A 22,124-nucleotide genomic window follows, 5' to 3' on the forward strand; every position below is an offset into this window, starting at 1 on the left:
CGTCACGTCGTGACCGACGAATTGGGAACTCGCTTAGAGAGACCAATCTGCTTCGTATACTACTAAAACGCCAATGAACTTGGCATTGAGATATTTGCATAATGCTGGCGCCGCCCCGCCAGGTGCCTTTATAAGCAGCAGGTGCAAATAGGGAAAATAGCTTCTTTTCGCTGAGAAAGCCGGGAAAATGAGACCGGCCGATAAACAGCAGGTGGCAGCACCTGTGGCGACGGGACGTGACGTCTCCGTTCCCTCCTTCAGGGAACGAGGGTTACATCCGTAACCGAGACGTTCCCTTTCAGTCGGTCACTACGACGTCACGTCGTGACCGACGAATTGGGAATCCCTATCAAAACGCCACTAGGGGCTGACCTCTTCCAGTGACTGCGTAAAAGCCCTCCGGTTCCACTTAAGGAGGAGGAGGTAGGTTTTAAGGCAGAAGGCCGGGCACTAGATGTTCCTTTAACCCCACAGAAGTGCCAGCGACTGGGAAGCGCCCTACCTGAGCGGGATAGGAACGCTGCGGAAGCCACCACCCGTCTTAAGGGCCAATGGTGGGCGAAAGTCAACCGTAGTTGAGGTAAAAATGACAGCCGTGGCTGTGTAAGCAAAGCAGTGCTCTGCTAAGGGAAACGTGGGCTGGTAGGATTAACCCCACGGAAAAATACTCACAAAGGAACCCGGTGGGACACAATGTGGAGCCCGAGCCAGACACGTAGGTTCGCGAGGATACAGCTAGTGAAAGGCTGACAGCCAATGCTCCGCAACAAAGGCTGCCAAGGCAGCGGAGGAAGAACAATTCAAACCATTACGCATTTTTGTTCTGAAGGCCTTCCATACTGACACAGTTATGAAGCATCAGTTGGAGGCTGCAAGCCGACCTGCGAGACTGTTCTCCGTGCTCCCCCTGGTGAGGAAAGAACACGAGAGGATACAGGCTCGATACGAACACTGTAAAATCTAGTGAACGTATTAGGTGTCGCCCAACCAGCAGCTCTACAGATGTCTGTTAGCGAGGAACCACGAGCTAAAGCCCAAGATGAGGCAACGCTCCGTGTGGAGTGCGCTCTCAAATTAAAGGGGCAAGGAATACCCTGAAGATTATAAGCCAGGGCGATAGTATCAACTATCCAATGAGACATCCTCTGATTAGTGACAGCTTTCCCTTTCTGCTGGCCACCATAACAAACAAAGAGCTGGTCTGAGGTCCTGAGGCTTTGCGTGCGATCCACGTAGAGTCGCAGTGCGCGTACGGGGCACAACAAAAGCCATGGTTGGGTCTGCGTCCTCCGGGGGCAGCGCTTGCAAGCTCACCACCTTATCTCTGAAGGGAGTGGTGGGAACTTTGGGCACGTAGCCTGGTCTGGGTCTCAGTGAGACAGCAGGACCAAACTAAAAGCACGAATCGTCAACAGAGAATGCATGTAAATCCCCTACTCTTTTCATGGAGGCCAATGCTATCAGGGTCAGAGTTTTCATTGATAAAAACATCAGACTCGTAGACTGCAAAGGCTCAAAAGGGGACCTGAAGGCTTCAGCACCATGGACAGGTCTCAGGCGAAAGAGGGAGGGCGCGAGGGGTTTAGCCTGCGAGCGCCTCTTAAAATGTAATAATTAAATCATGCTGGCCAACTGATCTGCCGTTGATAAGTGAGTGATAAGCAGAAATAGCGGCGATATCAACTTTAATGGCGGAGGGACAGCCTACCATCTAACCTATGTTAAAGATATAAAAGCACAATGTTAATGGGCATTCTCTGGGGTCCTCGCGTTTGCGAAGAGCACCGGGTGACGAAAAAGGTTTCATTAAGCGCGTAAGCCCGTCTTGTGGACGGTGCTCGAACCGCGTCGATGGTGTTAGATACCGCTTGCGATAAATCACCTAAACCTTGCGCGCGCTCAACGACCATACATGGAAACCCACAGGTCGGGGCGCGGGTGCCATAATGTGCCCCTTCCTTGAGAAAGAAAGTCTTTCCTCAGGGGAAATCGTCAGGGAGGGGCTGTCGCGAGGAGCATTAACTCTGAAAACCAATTCCTGGCAGTCCAGTACGGGCGACTAATAAAAAGGCTCTCCTCGTCCTGCCTGACTTTGCACAGTGTCTGCGCAATAAAGCTCACTGGAAGGAATGCGTATTTACGCACCCCCCGCGGCCAGCTGTGTGCCAACGCATCCACGCCGAGGCTGCCCTCGGTTAGTGAATAAAATAGGCGACAGTGGGTATCGTCCGGCGACGCAAACATATCCATCTACGCACAACCGAACTTCTTCCAAATTAGCTGGACCGTCTGGAGGTGGAGTCGCCATTCGCCGGGGGCGCAGCTCGGGAAGCGCGTCTGCCGCTGCATTAGCGAACCCGGGATGTAAATGGCACGAAGGGACCTCAGATGCTTCTGACTCCAAAGGAGGAGATGACGAGCGAGATGCGACAGGTGACGAGAGCGCAAAAACCGCCTTAACGGTAAATAACGCAACAGTCGCAATGTTATTGGTGTCGGCTAATACATCCTTCCCTCGCATCTCCATAGCGGAGCGTACAAGTCCCAGATATACAGCGCACCGCTCGCAGCAGTTGGGGTGCTATGCACACCCCTGAGACTGCAAGCCCGTCATACGTGGCTGATCATCCCGTGCTGAGGGCATTGCAATATACAGAATGCCAGGAGACCCCTCAGGGGCACATCTTCTATCGGAAATGCCGGGTCTACCACGGGGAAAAATTGAGATGACACGCAGGTGTAATATTTACACGGTGTATGTCGGTGTGCCACGCTCTCCTCGAGACTCGATCGTAAGCCAACGCTGAAGCGGTCTCATATGAAGCAGCTCGGGCGGATGTCACAGCCGCAGCATGCTGTCATATGTCCAGGAGCTTCTGAAATTGTTTCAGAGGGACCGCGTACTTCCCTCGAATTAAACCGAGGCAAGTCAGAACTGACTAGGTTGCGCGCTCTTATAAAACACGCCAATTAGTCGATCGAGTCTTATTTCCATACTGAGAAAAAGGATCCTCTGCACGGGGCAAAGTTGCTCTTTCCCAGTCGACCTGAAGACTTAAACGAGCGAGATGCCGAAGCATTAACTCTCTGTGTTCGCGCACGTCTGCTAAGAACGGGCTATTATAAGTCGACATACATAAAAGCAGAATGCGAACAACGCTCTCTCTCTGACATTTTAATGCCGTGACTATGGAGACACGGAGAGAGAGAGACAGCTCGAATGGTGCACTTAGTATTAATATGCCCACCCCACGACGCAGAGCGAAAAAACGGTCTAAAGCGAGGGGAGATGGACACATAAAGTACACGTCTTACAGGTCTAAGGCTGCAAACCGATCTGAATATTGAAATACGAGCCTCGGCGTTATCATCCAAAAAGAACACCTTCGTAGAGCCGGTGCGTAAATCAAATCGATCGTAACCCGCCGCGTATTTTGGGTACTATGAGATAAAGGCTGGAAAAACCCCATCATCATCATCATCTCGGTAAGAGGGACCGGCTCGAACATCCTTCGCCAACAGGATATCGACTTTTGCACGCAGTACATGTGCATCGGACGCTTTCACCACAGTGAAACGAAAGCCCGAATTTTGGGGTGTGCCGGATTCGTAACCGAGGCGGATCGTGCGTAAAACCCAACGAAACGGGCTGGAAACTGAAGCCAAGCACCCAGGCACCGTACGAGGAGAAATAACGACACTACCGAAGTACCCGCGGTGGGGCAGCGAAGCGAGACAGGTGGGACTGCCGGTGCGTCTGCTGTGACAGCATAAACATCTACAGTATGTGTGTGTGACACTGACCTGAGCCCGCTGAGGGTAACGGTCGTCTGGTCTCCTCTACGGAGGGCGCAGACTCCGATGAGGGTGCTGGTGGTCCGGTCTCCTCAGCGGAGAGCTCGGACTCCTCAGGTCACCCGTTGGCGATAGAGGAGAGGTAGGGGAGCTGGTGTGTACCCGCTCACGGCTCTCTCGATCCTCCGGAGACCTAGAGAGGGAAGAGGAATGCACTCTTATGTGTGGTTAAGTGGGTACCGGCCGAACAGCCGGTGGAACATATGCAAACCAAGGTTTTTCCACCCGACCCTCTATCGGGGGAAGGAGCTCCATCTCCTGAAGAGTGATCCTCTGCCAATCCGGGTCGCCCTTCACTGGCCACTTAAACTCCCGAATTTCACGGGAAGCGGCTAAGCGGGCGGGGCGAGCTGCTGACGACCGGTTCCCCTGCGCTGCCGAGATGGGGTCCGAGGAGGGGAACGGAGGTGGTCGCCGCAGGACGCCGACGGCGAGAGGCAGACTGAGGAGCCGGCGTGGTGGACCAAGGGCAGCTCTCTTCCGCCGGGGCATGACCTAGGAGATCGCCTCAGTCTGCGCAGCGGAGCTGTCCGACTCCCCTGGCTCGCCGAAGAGGCCGGTCTGTGAGACAGGAGCATTCAAGTTGTTCTCGTCTGCGTCCGTCATGTCAGCCAGACACAGCCAAAGGTGGCGATCTTGAACCACTGGTGGACATCGCACGACTGAAGGTCGCGGGCTCCCTCGTAAATCCTTGGTGAGCCTGCAGCAACGTTATTGCGTGCAGGGCCGAAGCCGCCTCTCCGGCATGCCTGATGGGCAGCGCCCGTAACCGGACGACTGTCTACAAACACGGGAGGAAAGGGTTGGGTGGTCCCTCCAGGAACGCATCCCGCTCCACTGAAGGGGTCCCCGCCCTTAGCGGCTCCGTTGGTGAGGGAGGTGAGGGGTGAAGCTGAACGGCGGGACGGCCGCAAATCACGTCAGCTCTTCGTGCCGCGGGAAAGAAAGGCACAGGAGGAGAGGACCGAGAGGCCCGAGCAGCTCCGAAGTACCAATCATGTGGGCGGGACGGTTCGGGCGGAGAGGGGTTAACCTTTCCAACTCTACCGTCTCCGCCGCTCGCGGGCACGGCCGCCATCTCCGGAACGACTCTGCCTCGGAGGAAAAATGGACACCCCTCTGATGCTGCAGAAGTGACGGGACCAGAAGGAGGTCCAATGGATTCGGCAGACATCGTAGAACACGACTCTGCAGTCTCCACCGGAGCCTCAACCGGCTGAGGATGAGAAGGCCGGTAGGCGGAGGACGCATCCTCCATCCTACTCAGCGTAGTGACGCGAAGGGCGCCCTGCGAGCGCTTGACAGCCGCACCATGGCGGCGTCAGCACTGCAAAGGCGCGGACAGCGTTCCCGTAGAAACGACAGTCGTCTCCGCAATCCAAGAGGTTTATGCTCTCACAGAGAGAACAGAAACTCTCCACGAACGCAGCCCCGGAGTGCTCGATGCCTGAGCACGAAGACAGCGCTCGTGACCGTCACTGGAACCCTTATACTTCTCGCATCCAAGATCGCACGGCGAAAAGCTATCCTGAAAAGGACGCTGATCTCCGCATATACGAGAGAGTGGCTGCCTTTAACAAGGCACAAAGCTCTCTCGTATCACTCTTTTAGGGAAATTCACTCAGATGCTTAGTTGATGAGCGCACAGGAAGGCAACGCACACACTAAACTCAAAACAATAAACAGATGTAGAGCCGTGGAATAAGCGAAGCGTCCGCTGTGATACTGCTAGTTCAACCAACTTCAGCAATCAAATCCCAACAGAGTAAAGTAGCTTCTCAGTAGCAGATAAAGCCGGCTTTCGAAGCGAAAAAGCTATTTTCCCTATTTGCACCTGCTGCTTATAAAGGCACCTGGCGGGGCGGCGCCAGCATTATGCAAATATCTCAATGCCAAGTTCATTGGCGTTTTAGTAGTATACGAAGCAGATTGGTCTCTCTAAGCGAGTTCCCAATTCGTCGGTCACGACGTGACGTCGTAGTGACCGACTGAAAGGGAACTCAGAGGCCTTCTGTGTGACACCACTGCGATGAAAAATGTGCTTTCTGCATCTATGACACATATAGATGATGTCACACTTTGTCTTTGTGGGTCACCACAGATGACGCCCAAGTCTTTTTGCGGGTATAAATGCTATGACTGTTCTGTCCCTCAGCGGCTTTTCGTGTAATATTTTCTTCATCTTGGCAGCTGTTTTGGCATCCGCACTACGTACTGTAGCTGGTAGCGCGCCAACAGTGAAAAACACAGTGTGTGCGAGTAAGAGACCGAGAGAGAGAAGGGGGTGTCTGGTACTAACAAAATCAACCTTAAATGGTCACACACTTTTTCTTGTTAACAAACACCCGTTAACACAACCTGGAATGCGCTTTCATGGCGGTACTTAAAATGGTTTGTTAATACCTGCTTGCTAATTGTAGCTACTTGGGTGGGACAGACACTTGTCGACCACTTTAAACATAGGATCTTGTAGTATTTTTGCAGCTTTTGTGAATTGTGATGATTTGGGGGTGTAGAATTGTTTACTTTTCTTTTATAGGTTAATTACATCATTGTTTTCTCTTAAAGCACCCAGAAATTTAAATTAGCCCATCTTTTACTCACCTTAATGCCATCCTAGGTGTATATGACTTCCTTTCTTCAGCCAACCAGATTTATAATTTGAAGTTATATTTAATAATATCCTGGCTCTTTCCAGGCTGACGTCAACCGGAAATGTGACGCTACTTACCATGTTTGAAAGATTTGGTCGCAATGCAATGCTAACAAAAGTTAACTTACAGGTTGTGAGTCCAAGTGGGAGGAATTATAATAATGTCGGTCTTGTTTACTCAACAGGCCCAGGAAGTAAGTAGTGTAGTATAAGAAAAGAGATTTACATTGGAACCGATAACTCGCATCATCGTTTATGTTAACATGTACTAATACACACTTACACACCAAAAGAAATAAAAAATCTTGAATCGGTCCATAGTTGCTCTTTAAGGTTTCTGCCAATATGACGGTTTACAGCAAACTAAATTTAAAGAGCGCTCATGATTAAATTTTTGATTGACAGGACAGCTGCCTTGGTGGTTGCTAGCAGTATAAAAAACACAGTGCTTTCTTCTGAAGTCAGTGCGGTCCGCTTTACGTTTATAACTGTTAAAATGCAATCTGTATGATCGGACGCTAAGTGCGTCTGACATGTTTTCTTGTAAAGGAGCCATTTTTCTTAATGGATTTTATCAACAAACAGGCATTTCTGAATGACCTTAGGTCGGGCTTTCGAAACTGAAGTATTTAATGAATGTATAATACAGTGGGGCAAAAAAGTATTTAGTCAGCCACCAATTGTGCAGGTTCTCCCACTTAAAAAGATGAGAGAGGCCTGTAATTTTCATCATAGGTACACTTCAACTATGAAAGACAAAATGTAAAAAAAAATCCAGAAAATCACATTGTCTGATTTTTAAAGAATTTATTAGTAAATTATGGTGAGAAATAAGTTTTTGGTCAATAACAAAATTTCATGTCAATACTTTGTTATATACCCTTTGTTGGCAATGACAGAGATCAAACGTTTTCTGTAAGTCTCCACAAGGTTTATACACATTGATGCTGGTAGTTTGGCCCATTCCTCCATGCAGATCTCCTCTAGAGCAGTGATGTTTTGGGGCTGTTGATGGGCAACACAGATTTTCAACTCCCTCCAAAGATTTTTTATGGGGTTGAGATCTGGAGACTGGCTAGGCCACTCCAGGACCTTGAAATGCTTCTTACGAAGCCACTTCTTCGTTGCCCGGGCGGTATGTTTGGGATCACTGTCATGCTAAAAGACCCAGCAACGTTTCATCTTCAATGCCCTCGCTGACGAAAGGAGGTTTTCAGTCAAAATCTCACGATTCATGGCCCCATTCATTCTTTCCTTTACACGGATCAGTCATCCTGGTCCCTTGGCACAAAAACATCCCCAAAACATGATGTTTCCACCCCCATGCTTCACAGTAGGTATGGTGTTCATTGGATGCAACTCAACATCTTTCTCCTCCAAACACAAGAAGTTGAGTTTCTACCAAAAAGTTATATTTTGGTTTCATCTGACCATATGACATTCTCCTAATCCTCTTCTGGATCGTCCAAATGCTCTCTAGCAATCTTCAGACGGGTCAGGACATGTACTGGCTTAAGCAGGGGGAAACGCTTGGCACTGCAAGATTCCAGTCCCTGGTGGCGTAGTGTGTTACTGATGGTAGCCTTTGTTACTATAGTCCCAGCTCTCTGCAGGTCATTCACTAGGTCCCCTCGTGTGGTTCAAGGATTTTTGCTAACCATTGCGGTGATCATTTTTACACCACGGGATGAGATCTTGCGTGGAGCCCCAGATCGAGGGAGATTATCAGTGGTCTTATATGTCTTCCTTTTTCTAATAATTGCTCCCACAGTTGATTTCTTCATACCAAGCTGCTTGCCTATTGCAGGTTCAGTCTTCCCAGCCTGGTGCACGTCTACAATTTTGTTTCTGGTGTCCTTTGACAGCTCTTTAATCTTGACCATAGTTGAGTTTGGGGTCTGACTGTTTAAGGTTGTGGACAGGTGTCTTTTATACTGCTAAAAAGTTCAAACAGGTGCCATTAATACAGGTAACAAGTGGAGGACAGAGGATCCTCTTAAAGAAGTAGTTACAGGTCTGTGAGAGCCAGAAATCTTGCTTTTTTGTTATTGACCAAATACTTATTTTCCACCATAAGTTGCAAATAAATTCTTAAAAAATCTGACAATGTGATTTTCTGGATTTTTTTTCTCATTTTGTCTCTCATAGTTGAAGTCTACCTATGATGAAAATTACAGGCCTCTCTCATCTTTTTAAGTGGGAGAACTTGCACAATTGGTGGCTGACTAAATACTTTTTTGCCCCACTGTATGTGCCGAGAGAATTCGGTTAATATCATTATCAAATTTTTTGACATGGGGGCATTTAGCGGCTTTTGAAGTGATATGATACATTTGTGTGAGAACGATTCGTATTTTAGGTATATTTAGCAACCTTTATGTTCGGTTTGATCGTAAATGTATCTAGATCTAAAATGGCGGCTCTGTGTCCGAATGTAAGACGATTGTGGATTCTTGTGTGTCACGTGACTGCGTTTCATCACAACACACATGACGACTATTCAAAGGCTCGCGAGAACCAATCATCTTCTTATGTAATGGCACGGAGCTGACGTGTCCCGCCAATTTAGATTTGTGTTGTTCACATTTGAATGCGAAAATTAGATCTCTCAGAAGCTTAAAATACGAATGGTTTTCTCTCACAAACGTATAGTTTTGCTTCAAAAACGAATATTATATCTGTAAAACTGTGTATGCTGAAAGTGACTTTGTACGGCACTTATCATGTTATAGCATTCCTCGCTCAATTTTTAAGTCGCTTTGGATAAAAGATCTGTTTAATGCCTAAATGTAAATATAAAAAATCTATTAAAGGGGACATATCATGAAAATCTGATTTTTTCCATGTTTAAGTGCTATAATTGGGTCCCAAGTGCTTCTATCAACCTATAAAATGTGAAAAAGATCAACCCGGTAACTTAGTTTTGGTAAACCATTCTCTGCAAGCATGTGAAAAAATCGCTTATTGACATTTGGCTCCCCTTGTGATGTCAGAAGGGGATAATACTGCCCTTAACCTGCACTATCCAACCACAGCACTGCCATTTAGTGCAGAGATCAGCTCATTTGCATTTAAAAGGACACCCCCCCTCCCCCCCCCCACACCTACAAAGTGTCAATTTTAACATGTTATAATAAATTATCTATATGGTATTTTGAGCTAAAACTTCACATACGTACTCTGGGGACACTAAATCTTTATTTGACATCTTAAAAAGTCTTGTGAAATGTCCCCTTTATATGAATTCCTTTTCTGTCCTATTCAGTGACATTACAAGGCTTAAAAGAAACAAGATATTATTTAAAATAACTCTAAATGTGTTTGGCTGAAGAAAGAAAGTCGTATACATCTCGGATGGCTTTAGAGTAAAATGTGTTAATTTTAATTTTGGGGAAAATTCTTTAGACATGTTTATTCACTCCTTATGCATCATTCTTTTATGCGCGCACGTCTGACGCACACACAAGTTCTCACCAAAGCAAATTATCAGTTTGAACTCAATTAAAAGTAGGCCAAGTATTTCAGGCTTGGGCGTATTTTGGGGCGAGTGCGTGTGCGAGCGTATGTGGTGCAGATAGAGGACATCAAGTACAAGCTGCCCGTCAGAAGGAGTCTAGTAATGGTGAGCTGTTTATGGGTACGGTTATAATGCAAGTCCTTTAGGGTAAAGAAGGACAAATGGTGCTGTTTCAACATGTGCTGTGGCCTGTGATTGACAAAGAGGGTAAGAGGTCTGCTGACAGTCTGTGTGTGTTCTCTCTTTTGGGGGGCGGCCTTATTTGACAGTGTTTTGGGGCATCATATGCAGAACCACATTATTGTCTATTTTGGATATTTTATGAAGTCTGTCTGTTATATTGTCTCTTGAAACATGGGTATCGAGGGTATTTAATTTTTATTTTGTTGGTATAATGATATAGTTATTTGAGAAAGCTTACATGTTTGTCCTGTTCATATTATTTCGGACAGTTTTGACAGGGTTATGATCAGTCGTGTTTGCTCAGGTAAAAATCATTGTTAGATTTGGTCATTCTTAGGATTAGGAATTTTAGCAATTGTATTAAATGTTTTTACAGTATGTAATTCACTTGTCACTGCTTGTGTTGTGCACATGAATAATGCCTGGGGCTTGTTAAAGAAATCTGTGCCATTAATGTTCAAGTAATAACTTACACTTGAATATTATAGAGATGTTGAGGTGGGCTCATGTTAGTTGTTTAGGGTCAAGTTAGTTGTTAGTTGTTAAGTGGAATAAAGTTAAATTAGTGCAATTTAAGTTCAAGAGAAAGCCGCGTTACCGCTTTTGGACATTTTTGAATGAAACATCGTCTCTCCTTCTTCTTCTTCATTCGATAACTCCTCTCCTGGGGACGCACAGTATAATAAAGTGTTCATCGAATAAACAGTTCGGGACCTTGCCAGAGGATCTATTTATTCGGACGTACTACTCGCCTTGCCTACTGCTTTTCGCTTACCATATAATATGAAAGTAGACCGTTTCGGACACAGCCCCTGGCATCAATAGTGAGGTTTGCAAGTCTAAAACATCTTCTCTCCTGTTTGCAGTAGTGCAGTTGTCATCTTGGTTTCGAGCTTGTAAAAACACACAAAGGCATGGTAAGGGCATTATGGGTGGTGTGTTTGATTAGATGATATACAGTGTTTATTACTATGTTACTTACTATATTAAGGCTATGTTGTTTACATGATATGAAAAATTTGACGTACAGTATAATAATGCTGTCAAAGGGATCAGCATTTACACGGATCCGCAAAGACAAGTAAATACGCTGTACTATGTGTGCCAGGCCACTAGATGGCGATGTTACCTTGTAAAGAAACATTGCACACCTGCGCATATGCATTCTTCTACAGAGCGATAAATACAAAAAATTAACTCTTTCCCCACCATTGATGATTTATCTCGTCAATTAATAGAAAACGCTTCCCTGCCAATGACGAGAATTTCCGGCTTTCTGCAAATTTCGCTATTATCCACCAGGTGAAAGCAACTTCCGCAACTTATACAAGCCGGTAGTAGCGCCTCACGTGAAAGAGAAATAACTCTGGGTATGTTTTAAAGATTGCTCTGCATCTGATCTCTATCAAAAGTCCTTCACAAAAATGGAATTATCTCATATTTTTGCTCAAAATTGGGTGTTTTTGAAGAAACCTTCCCATTTGAGAGGTGATAAAAAGAGAACAAAAAAATTTTTTTGAAAGCAGATGGTCTTTTTCTTCATTTGATTTATTATTTGTTTATATATTTAAAGAAGAACATTTTCTGGAAGGGATTAAACTTTTGTGAAAATCATGAAAAATGCTGGCGCTATCTGGCCACTTTTTTAAAACGCTGGAGGGGAAAGAGTTAAGAGAACACTTCCCTGCAATGATGAGTTTTTACGGCAATCCATATTTTCGCTAATATCCACTAGGTGGCGTTCTTACCCAAATTATAAAACACTGAAGCATTCACTGATCCAAAAAACAGTAAAAACTCTGTGTATGTTTTGATGATCGTTCTGAATCTGATCTCTAACAAAAGACCCCTACAAAAATGCAATTATCTCAGCTTTTTGCTCAAAATTTGTTTTTTGTTTTTTTAATGAAGCTTACTCATATTTGAGAAGTAATAAAACAAAATTATTTCAAAAGCAGTTTGTTCTTTTATTTGATGTATTGTATGTTTAGAAATTTAAAGAAGAACATTTTATGGAAGGCATTAAACTTTTGTGATAATCATAAAAAATACTGGCGCTGGCAGGCAACTTTTTTTAAACACTGGTAGGGAAAGTGTTAAGACAGCAGGGTTTTTTTTATTAACGATGGGGTAGGTTTATTCCTCCACCAAAATGTTATAAACTTTGTTGAAGAAGTGTTAATAAACTCCGTATCTTAAGCAGCATAAACACATTCCTGCACGTCGCCATTGTTGTTTTGGTTATACTTGTGCATGCCTATAGACTGACTTTACACATGCGTATTACGTCACTGTTATGACAGATTTGCGTTCATGTAGTTTACACAGAGACAACAAGGCCTCATTGTCAAAAAACTTGCACTTTGAAACCCATCTTCAATAGTTTGCATTTTCAAGACATTAAAACGCTGTCGTCATGTAAACAAACAGCCAAACCGTATAAAACTTCCCAGTTTACGGTGTGTGTGTGTGTGTGTGTGTGTGTGTGTGTGTGTGTGTGTGTGTGTGTGTGTGTGTGTGTGTGTGTGTGTGTGTGTGTGTGTGTGTGTGTGTGTGTGTTACATGTGTTCAGCGTTAAGATATTTTAGTCATTTAGTAAATGACTCATTATTTAAACCAGAGACATGAAGAATTGTGGGAATTTTGTATTTTACTTTCTCTCTTCTGTTTTGTGTCTTTTCCACACTCACTCACTTTTTCTTTTCTTTTGTAAAGAGGATTGCGGTGGGTGACAGTAATCTGTCTTATACACTCTTGCATTATATCGTCCTGTAGAAAGCAGAAAATCCCTTTAGATCAGAATGGAGAACAAAGAGCGGGTTTAGGCGCTCATCCTCTTTACCAGCCACATCACAGCACAGAAAAGACACAGACACAAGAACATTGACACATTAATCTCAGAGGATTAAGAGATGAGAAAAAGAGCAGGGCATGAATTATGACAGTAGATCTGTTTTCAACAATTCACCCAAAATCAAACATCTGTAATTATTTATTTACCCTTGTATCATTTCTGAACACACATGCTGTTATTATACAAAAGTAGTACATTTAAATTTTTTGCATTTATGCACTTGACAGACACTTTTATATTTTTAATCAGTATGTGTATGCTGTAGGACTGAACCCATGACCTGTGCTAATGCAAGCAATAGACATATTCCATATTCCCTTACCCCCATACAACATCTGATCAAAAATACAAAAAGTAGTCCACACCAAGATTTCACAAGATATGCAATTGTTTTTTTCCTAAAGAAGTTTGAAGAACAGACCAAATCATCACCCCTTCTGAAGACCCTTTGTCTAGCCCATATTTAGATTTTTTTAAAGAGACACTCCACTTTTTAAAAAATATGCTAATTTTCTAGCTTCCCTAGAGTTAAACATTTGATTTTTACCATTTTGGAATCCATTCAGCTGATCTCCGGGTCTGGCGGTAGCATTTTTAGCATAGCTTAGCATAATTCATTGAATCTGATTAGACCATTAGCATTGCGCAAAAAAATAACCAAAGAGTTTCGATATTTTTCCTATTTAAGACTTGACCCTTCTGTAGTTACGTTGTGTACTAAGACCGACAGAAAAATAAAAGTTGTGATTTTCTAGGCAGATATGGCTAGGAACTATACTCTCATTCTGCCGTAATAATCAAGGACTTTGCTGCCGTAACATGGCTGCAGCAGGCGTAGTGATATTATGCAGAAAATCGCAACTTTTTCGTCACCATGCTAATGGTCCAATCAGATTCAATGGATTATGCTAAGCTATGCTAAAAGTGGTATCGCCAGACATGGAGATCGGCTGAATGGATTCCAAAACGCTAAAAATCAAATGTTTATCTCCAGGGGAGCTGGAAAATGAGCATATTTTCAAAAAAGTGGAGTGTCCCTTACATAGTACATTAACGTATAGCCATTGGTTCTCATGTGGGTAACCAAACAGTACTTGACATTTTTTAAATATTGGACTATTGGCTAGCTGCCAGCTTCAGGGGACAGCAAGATTATCAGTGACAAATGATTTAAATGTCAGTCTGCTCCTCACATAAAGCTGCTGTGTGGCTTTAGAAGACTGGGGGGCAGATTTACTAATGGCGCAAACTAACGTGAGAGTGCAATTCCCAAAAAGCTCAGATGGGAGTGGTAATATCTGTGGGTTATTTACTAAAAAGGCGCAGATTACATAACACAAGCGCAACAGCTGATTTCCATAATGACCAACGCAATCTACTAAGAGCAGCCAAAATTATTTCAGGGTTACAAATAAGCAGAGCAAATGCTCCTCATGTACGGGTGATCTTTAACGCCTGATGCGCTTGAGTTCAGCACCACGGACATCACAGCTGAAAATTGGGTATGTAAATGTTTCTTAAATAATCATTTTGAATGCGATTAATCACGATTAATCTTTTCCCAGCACTAATTTTTATTGAAACTTAATCCATATTCGAGATATGTGATAGGAAAAGGAAGAAGAGTGAGTTTGGCAAAAGGGGGATTCGAACCAGGGACATCGCGTCAAAAGCCAGTTTTACAAGCCTTACTCATTACTGAATGCATCGCTGAAGTTGAGGAATTTTGCTAGTTTTTTTTTTTACTTTAGTGACAGTGGTGGGCGGAGTTGCTGTAAACAGTGTTTGCCAACAAAGGACGATCTTTGCGCTTAGTGTAAATAGACAACAATACAAGTAACTGCCTCATAACTTTTAATACTCCTGCGTCAAAACGGAGAGAAACGAAATGCCTCTAGTGAACATACCATCAAAAGAAGAAGCGATATGTACCTGGAGCAATGTATTTTAGGTTATGCAGCAAGGTAGGCAGAGCTATATGGCGGCGAGTCAGTCTGGATTGTTAAAAGTTCTGCTACAGAAAACCCAAAACCTGAAGTTGGATAAATAATGACAACATTTTCATTTTTGAAAGTTTCTTCAAAGCACGATGAAAGTATTTTGTGATGAAACTCTCACATACCGCACTTGCCTCTCACGAAAACTTGTTTTTCTGTGAGTTTGTTTTAAGCGTACGGAGGGACAGCTTGGCATCTGTTTTAATCTTTGGAGATCACCTCATGACAGACCACCTCATCTTTGTCTTTGTTACACATTTTTGTTGATGCTTCCTTTATTGTCTGCACATGCTTTTGTTTTTAATCCAGCCTCTGGATCCTCAAGCGCCCTAATCTCAAGCTTTAATTGGACGTGTCTTTTCCTGTCCCTGCCTCTCAGATCTTGTTTGTTATCATTTTCTCTTTTGAGAGCAGAATTATTTTTGACATGTGGAATTCTTGGCCACGTGGTCTTCAGAGAAAGGGAATCTGCAAATTGTTTATGCCCACGTGCATGTGCTTGCATGTCATACATCGTCCTTGAAATACATTAGGTAGTGAAATCTATTAACAATTGTATCATAACAAAGGTCAAATGACGGGCAGCAGCGGCTGCCAAACATAACAATAGTCCAAAAACAATAATTGTACGGATTTTTTCTCTAAAGGTTCTGCAGCCATATACTGTTATTTAACATATTTTCCCCAGATTATTATGATCAAACTCCTTAAATAAAATGACAAATAAAAGATAAAATAAAAAGACATGATTGTCTCTGCATTTTACCCATCCACCGCAAGTCATGAACACACACAAACCAAACACAGACACTGGATTCTTACCGTTCTGGAATCCGTTCAGCTGATCTCCGGGTCTGGCGGTACCACTTTTAGCATAGCTTAGCATAATCCATTGATTAGACCATTAGCATCGCGCTAAAAATAACCAAAGAGTTTACGCAGTGATATTATGCAGTGCATGAAAAAAGTCCCCTTGGCAACTTTTAATAGCAGGGGACTATTTTCAGGCACTGCATAATATCATTGCGCCTGCTGCAGCCATGTTACGGCAGCAAAGTCCTTGATTGTTACGCCAGAATGAGAGTATAGTTCCTACCCATGTCGGCAAAATTGCAACTTTAAATTTTCTGTGGGTCTTAGTACACAGTGTAACTACAAAAAAGTCAAGTTTAAAATAGGAAAAATATCTAAACACATTTTGTTATTTTTAAGTGATGCTAATGGTCTAATCAGATTCAATGGATTGTGCTAAGCTATGCTAAAAGTGCTAGCGCCAGACCCGGAGATCACTGAATGGATTCCAAAACGGTAAGAATCCAGTGTTTAACTCTAGGGGAGCTGGAAAATAAGCATATTTTCAAAAAAAGTGGAGTGTGCCTTTAAAATAAAAGTTGAGCTGTTAATTGACAGATAATGTTTGTAATTTTACAAAGTTTTAATTATAATTTTTAAAAATAGGATGCACTGTAAATAATTCTTTGCTGCATGAAATGTTTTTGTTAAATCAGATTTACAAGTCATTTTAACTTACTATTATTTATCTTGACTAGAGATCAGTTGTTATAACTTATAAAATGAAGTTGACTTATTTCAACTAGCCTATATTTTATAAGTGGTAGCAACTCATCTCTTGTCAAGATAAATAATAATATGTTAAAATGACCTGTAAATCCGAGTTAATTAAAGAAACAAAGAAAATAAGGCAGCAAATATTTTTTACAGTGTGTACTAATGCAGTAAATCCCTTAAGGATTTAGGCAAACTCTTAACCCTAAGTATATTGCATAATATATTTGTGCTGTGAAATGAATGATGCCTGAATATTGTGGCTTGTTTAGGAGAAGTGGGACGATAAAATATTCAATATGTAGAGATAACAATATGACAAGACACGTTGGGTTTGGGCTTTTTTGACTCTGGGCAGTAAGCAACCACCTAGAAACCAATCAGAAAAACGTAGTAAACCATATAGCAACGCCCTGGCTGTTTTTGATAGTATGAGCCACACTAAAGCTATACACACACACTATAAACACACACCTGTAATTGCCCATGTTAAGTTTCTACATAGTTTGACAACAACTTTTTTCATATTTTGTCTAAGAACACTTTTTTAACAGTGGTAAAATTAATATTAAAGATATCAAGGTTATATTTTTACGGAATGTCCTTTCCATTATTTTATACAGAAAACAGTAAATCAGGAAAACAATGTAGTGGAGTTATATATTAGTTATATATTTGCTCATGTGAAAATAGCAGTGTAATAAGCTGGCTAATCTACATCTAGCCAGTGTTATCACAAATAAATCCCTTTAGGATTTTATTTTCACCCTGTGGGGATTTATTCTGCAATAACAACCGGGTGCATCATGCATTACGTAATGCAGTCTTTCATAGCATTTGCTTTTTCTCACCTTCATAACAATAATATTAGTACTAACCACAACTATCGTCACTCACACCCAAACCTGTATGTTCAAACCTGGCCTAGCCATTGATTTTCCAAAACGTCTGCTACTTAAAATCAGAACAGCACACCCCTGCCAGAACCTGCCGGGTATGGTGGAGAAACGATTTGACCAAGCCCAGATTGGCATGGCTCTCTTCATATAAACACATACACACTCATATGCTACTCGAGGAGGTATTCACATGCTTCCTGAGGAGCAGACCAGTGAACACAGAGACACACTGTTCAAGTTTAAAACAGACTCCAAAACCATGAAGCAGAATTAAGGTGGGTCGACTGGTAATCACTAGAGAAAGCAGGTGATCGTACTGGGATGAATGGAGGTTCAGAAAAGAGGAAGAGGTAGGAGGAATTATGTTCTACTAAAATAAAACAGGCACATTTGGTCACATTGAAGATACGTCAGTGCTATTTTTTAGTTGAGTGGGCTAGATGTGTGCGTTTATAGAACGGAACAGGAATGAAGGAGGAACAGACAGATGTGAAACTGGTGACATGTCCACCCAAACATACTGGTGCTTTTTTATTGTATGGTCTGCCCTAGTAAACAAGTGTATTGTTGAGATGTCTGACACAGGATATATTTTGAAAAACATTGCTGTGTCATTTAATGAATAATATTTGTGTATAAATGGGAGGGGTGATACGACTTTATCTTTCTTAGCTTATCTATGGAGGCAACTATTATTAAGCCATTTGTTGGTTGATGTTGCCCCCAAAACTGTTTGTTTGAGTATCCCGACCAGGCAGACATGGCAAATGGTGTTATTTTAATACATCTGTAAGCACCGACAGCAGATGGTTCAGTGTTTGGTAAAGGTATTTCAGGTAACACTTTACTTGAAGGGGTGTTCATAAGACTGACATAACACCTTCATAATCATGACGTGACATGTGAACATGAAGGAGATTTTATGCACATTTATCACAACTGTTGTTATTGTCATTCGTTCAATTGTCATTTTTAATGCAAAGATGACATTGTATGAGATGTCTTTGTTATGACAACTTGAAATTAACCAATTCATCAACTTGTCCTGACCACTTTTTACCAGTCATACAAATCGAATTTGTCATTAAAATGTCATTAAGTGTTAATACTCTTTCAAATAGTTTTTAACAGCATCATGAATATTTTTCTTGACCTCAACTACAGTGGTACAAATATAATTTGTCATTAAAATGTGATTAATTGTTACTACTCTGTCAAATAGTTTTATAACAGTACCATTAATATTCTTTAGTTCATAATGTTTTTTTAAGTTTCCACCATGTATTTGACAGATAAAATCAATCGTCAAATAATAATGATAATAATTAAAATTGATAAAATTATATTTTATTGCATTTGGAAACCCATTCAACTGAAATTAAATGAAAACTGTACAATAATGGGTTAAGCCATGCAGTGTTGGGTCCATATCACTAAAAAAACAGTTAAATACATTACATTAAATTAAATAAATTAAATGGTTTTGTTTGTTTTTGTCAGAAAATTTCAGAACCCTCTGTGTGTATTGTGCACATACATAAAATTAAGTATAATATTTTGACGTGTCTGTTGCATTTTGTTTAGGTATTTAAAATTATTTGACACAGTATTAACACTTATTGACATTTTAATGTGTTTAATTATATTTGTACCACTGTAGTTGAGGTCAAGAAAAATATTCATGATGCTGTTATAAAACTATAAACTAGTATTAACACTTAACGACATTTAAATGACAGTTTAATGTAATGTTAACCCATAAAGCTAGGCAGATTATTAAGTTTGATTATTATTCTGCCATGTCATGTTTATGACAGATTTATGACAAGTTATGATGTTTTGGTTTATTTCAAGTTGTCATAACAAAGACATTTCAAACAATGTCATCTTTGCATTAAAAGTGGCATAATTGAACAAATGACACTTAATGAAAGTTGTCTTAAATGTGCATAAAATCTCCTTCATGTTCATGAGCAGAGAATCCTGTTTTTTCAAGATTTGGATAACTTATATTACTTACATGGCAGTTTTTTAATCATTCAAATTTGGCTGGGCATTTTTCTGTAATGTGACAAACACTTTTTATATATCACTTTACACAGACTTTATAAAGTAATGTAGTCATATTTTTACTATTAAATTACCCGTTATTATCGAGAACAAGAAGCAAACGTAAAACTGGATAATTGGTATGACCTTTATGAAATAAAAAACCTACAGTTACTGTGATATTCATGATGTTGGTTCACATTATATTAGCAACAAAACTGTAAAACTCTTGAAACTGTGCGTTTTGTCACGACACATATGACGAAAAGTCACGAGAACTAATGATCATCATACTTACAGACGTGGAGCCAGCATGCCACCATTTTAGATCATACACAACTAACAGTGTTTTTTTACATTTAAATATGACTTATCAGTCTCTAAATAGGCTAAAAACATGAATTGTTTTTCCTCACAAACGCATCGCTCCTCCCATAATGCATATGCAATAAGATCAGTCACAGTATTCACACGTTTTCAGCACTCATTTTTTACAGCGTGTCTATAGTAAATCCTGACAGTAGTTTTTAGCGCCAAAAGATGTTAGTTAAAAATCCACTTTGTAGATTTTAGCGGCATCTAGTGGTGATAATTGCAACCAACAGCTTAGTCCACAGCTCACCCCCTCCCTTTCGAAAAGCATAGAGAAGCTACGGTAGCTTTCTCAGGACAAACATGCCGTCATCTGAGACAATGTTGTGATGAAAATGCACAGTTCGTCCTTTTAGAAACATGGCGGCGCTAAATGTTGATTTCCATGTAAGGGGACCCTTGCTGTATATGTAGAATAAAAGTGGCTCATTCTAAGGTAATAAAAACAATACCGTTCTTTCGTAATGTCTTTATACAACACTGATAATATAGTTATGTGTATTATATTGCATTTCTGTCAAGAGATTTTTATAAAAGTTACACAATGCACCTTTAATCTGGCCCTAAATGTGTTCAGCTATAGAAAGGAAGTTATACTGTATACACCTATGGCATTAAGGTCATTTTAATTTTAAGGTAAATAGGCAAACGTATTGGAAATATCAGACTACATCACAAAATCTGTGAGGAACAATACAATTGTTTGAAGCCTCTTATGGTAGTATTGGTTGAAGTCATGTATATTTATTGCGTATTTGCTCTAGTCTGTAACTAATAAATGCAATTACAAGGGTCCGTCAGTTCACGAATGCCTCTCACTTAGGACCCACATGTTTTAGCTGTCTGTGTTTATGCCCGTCTGAATACTTTCCATATTTTCCTCCTCTACTTTATGGCACATAGCCATGGGAAATACACATTTTCACCATGGTACCACTTTCACTGAGAAAAAGAAAGAAATAAAGAGGAAGACAGATTCTTAACATTAATCCAATATATATGTCACCGTTTGTCAAGCATATACTGTGTCATTCAAGTTTATTTTTATGGTCCTTTTCACAGTTTTGGGTTTTTGCAAAGCAGCTGTATAAAAAACACATTGTGGAGCAAGAAATAGTGATAATAATATATAATAATAATAATAGAAAAAAATAGAAAAAGCCACGGAAAAAAATAAGAGACCACTTTAGTTTTTCCTTTAATCATCATTTCTACATCAATCATTTCTTTTTTATCATAAAACACATGAAAATGGTAAAATACAAGTGTTATATTATGACTTGCATTATTTATTAAATAAAAATCAGAATAGAATAAACAATATTCGATTAAAATTAGAGCTGGGCATAGATTAATCTAGATTAATCTCATACAAAATAAAAGTAATTTTTTGCATAACATATGAGTTTGTGCTGTGTGTAATTATTATGTATATATAAATACACACACATTCATGTATGTATTTAAGAAACATTTACATGTGTATATATATTTATTTATTTTTTTATATATTTAAATTATATAAATTTAAAATTATATTTAAATAAAACATTTCTTAAAGGTATATATGTGTGTTTAAATATACATAATATTTACACACATCACAAACTCATATATTATGCAAAAAAAATACTTTTATTTTGTATGAGATTAATCTAGATTAATCTATGCCCAGCCCTAATTAAAATAAAATTTTAAACTTAAGGCTGGCTATTTCACAAAATGTATAAAGCCTTCGATAATGGTCTCTTCAATATGGAAAGACAGTAAAAATGGTTTGGATTAAACCATTTCCTGGAGTCAACTTCAGAGCTGTTTTGTCTACAAAACTAAGTGCGAAATTTAGTCTAGAGACAACACAATACTAAGCTGAGTACATCATTTAACATGTTTGTTTGACATCCATATCCATTTGTCATAAATCTGCCATAAAAGTCTGTAGCAGCCCCCGCTAGTTTACAGTGAAATCTAATCCTTTAGCTATTCTTTAAAAGGTATAAACAAAAAACCCAACGCTAACCACCTTGTTTAACTGTTTTATCCACCTCATAGTTTCAGAAAACATCTCTTTTCTTCATCTCATCCTGTCACTGTTTCTTCCACGCTAATTCAAACGCCCTGCCTGCAAACCCAATTTGACTCTCCGTGACCAAATTGAGTTAGCTTACATTTCAAACAG

The 22,124-nt window shown here is 41.0% G+C and overlaps 1 protein-coding gene across 3 annotated transcripts in view; it reads left to right on the plus strand.

Annotated features, from left to right (window-relative positions):
• Positions 1 to 22,124, plus strand: part of arhgap46b (Rho GTPase activating protein 46b) — a 119,896-nt gene that overhangs the window by 54,705 nt on the left and 43,067 nt on the right. The window contains exon 1 of one of the 3 annotated variants that reach the window (XM_065249878.2): positions 17,730 to 17,874. The exons of the other annotated variants lie outside the window; for them this stretch is intronic. Coding sequence (XP_065105950.2) covers positions 17,846 to 17,874 — 29 coding nt within the window. The 5' untranslated portion in view covers positions 17,730 to 17,845. Of the gene's footprint in view, positions 1 to 17,729; positions 17,875 to 22,124 lie in introns of those variants that run through there. 3 annotated transcript variants of the gene reach the window in all.

Source organism: Paramisgurnus dabryanus, chromosome 21 (genome assembly GCF_030506205.2).
Source record: "Paramisgurnus dabryanus chromosome 21, PD_genome_1.1, whole genome shotgun sequence".
Classification (NCBI taxonomy): Eukaryota; Metazoa; Chordata; class Actinopteri; order Cypriniformes; family Cobitidae; genus Paramisgurnus; species Paramisgurnus dabryanus.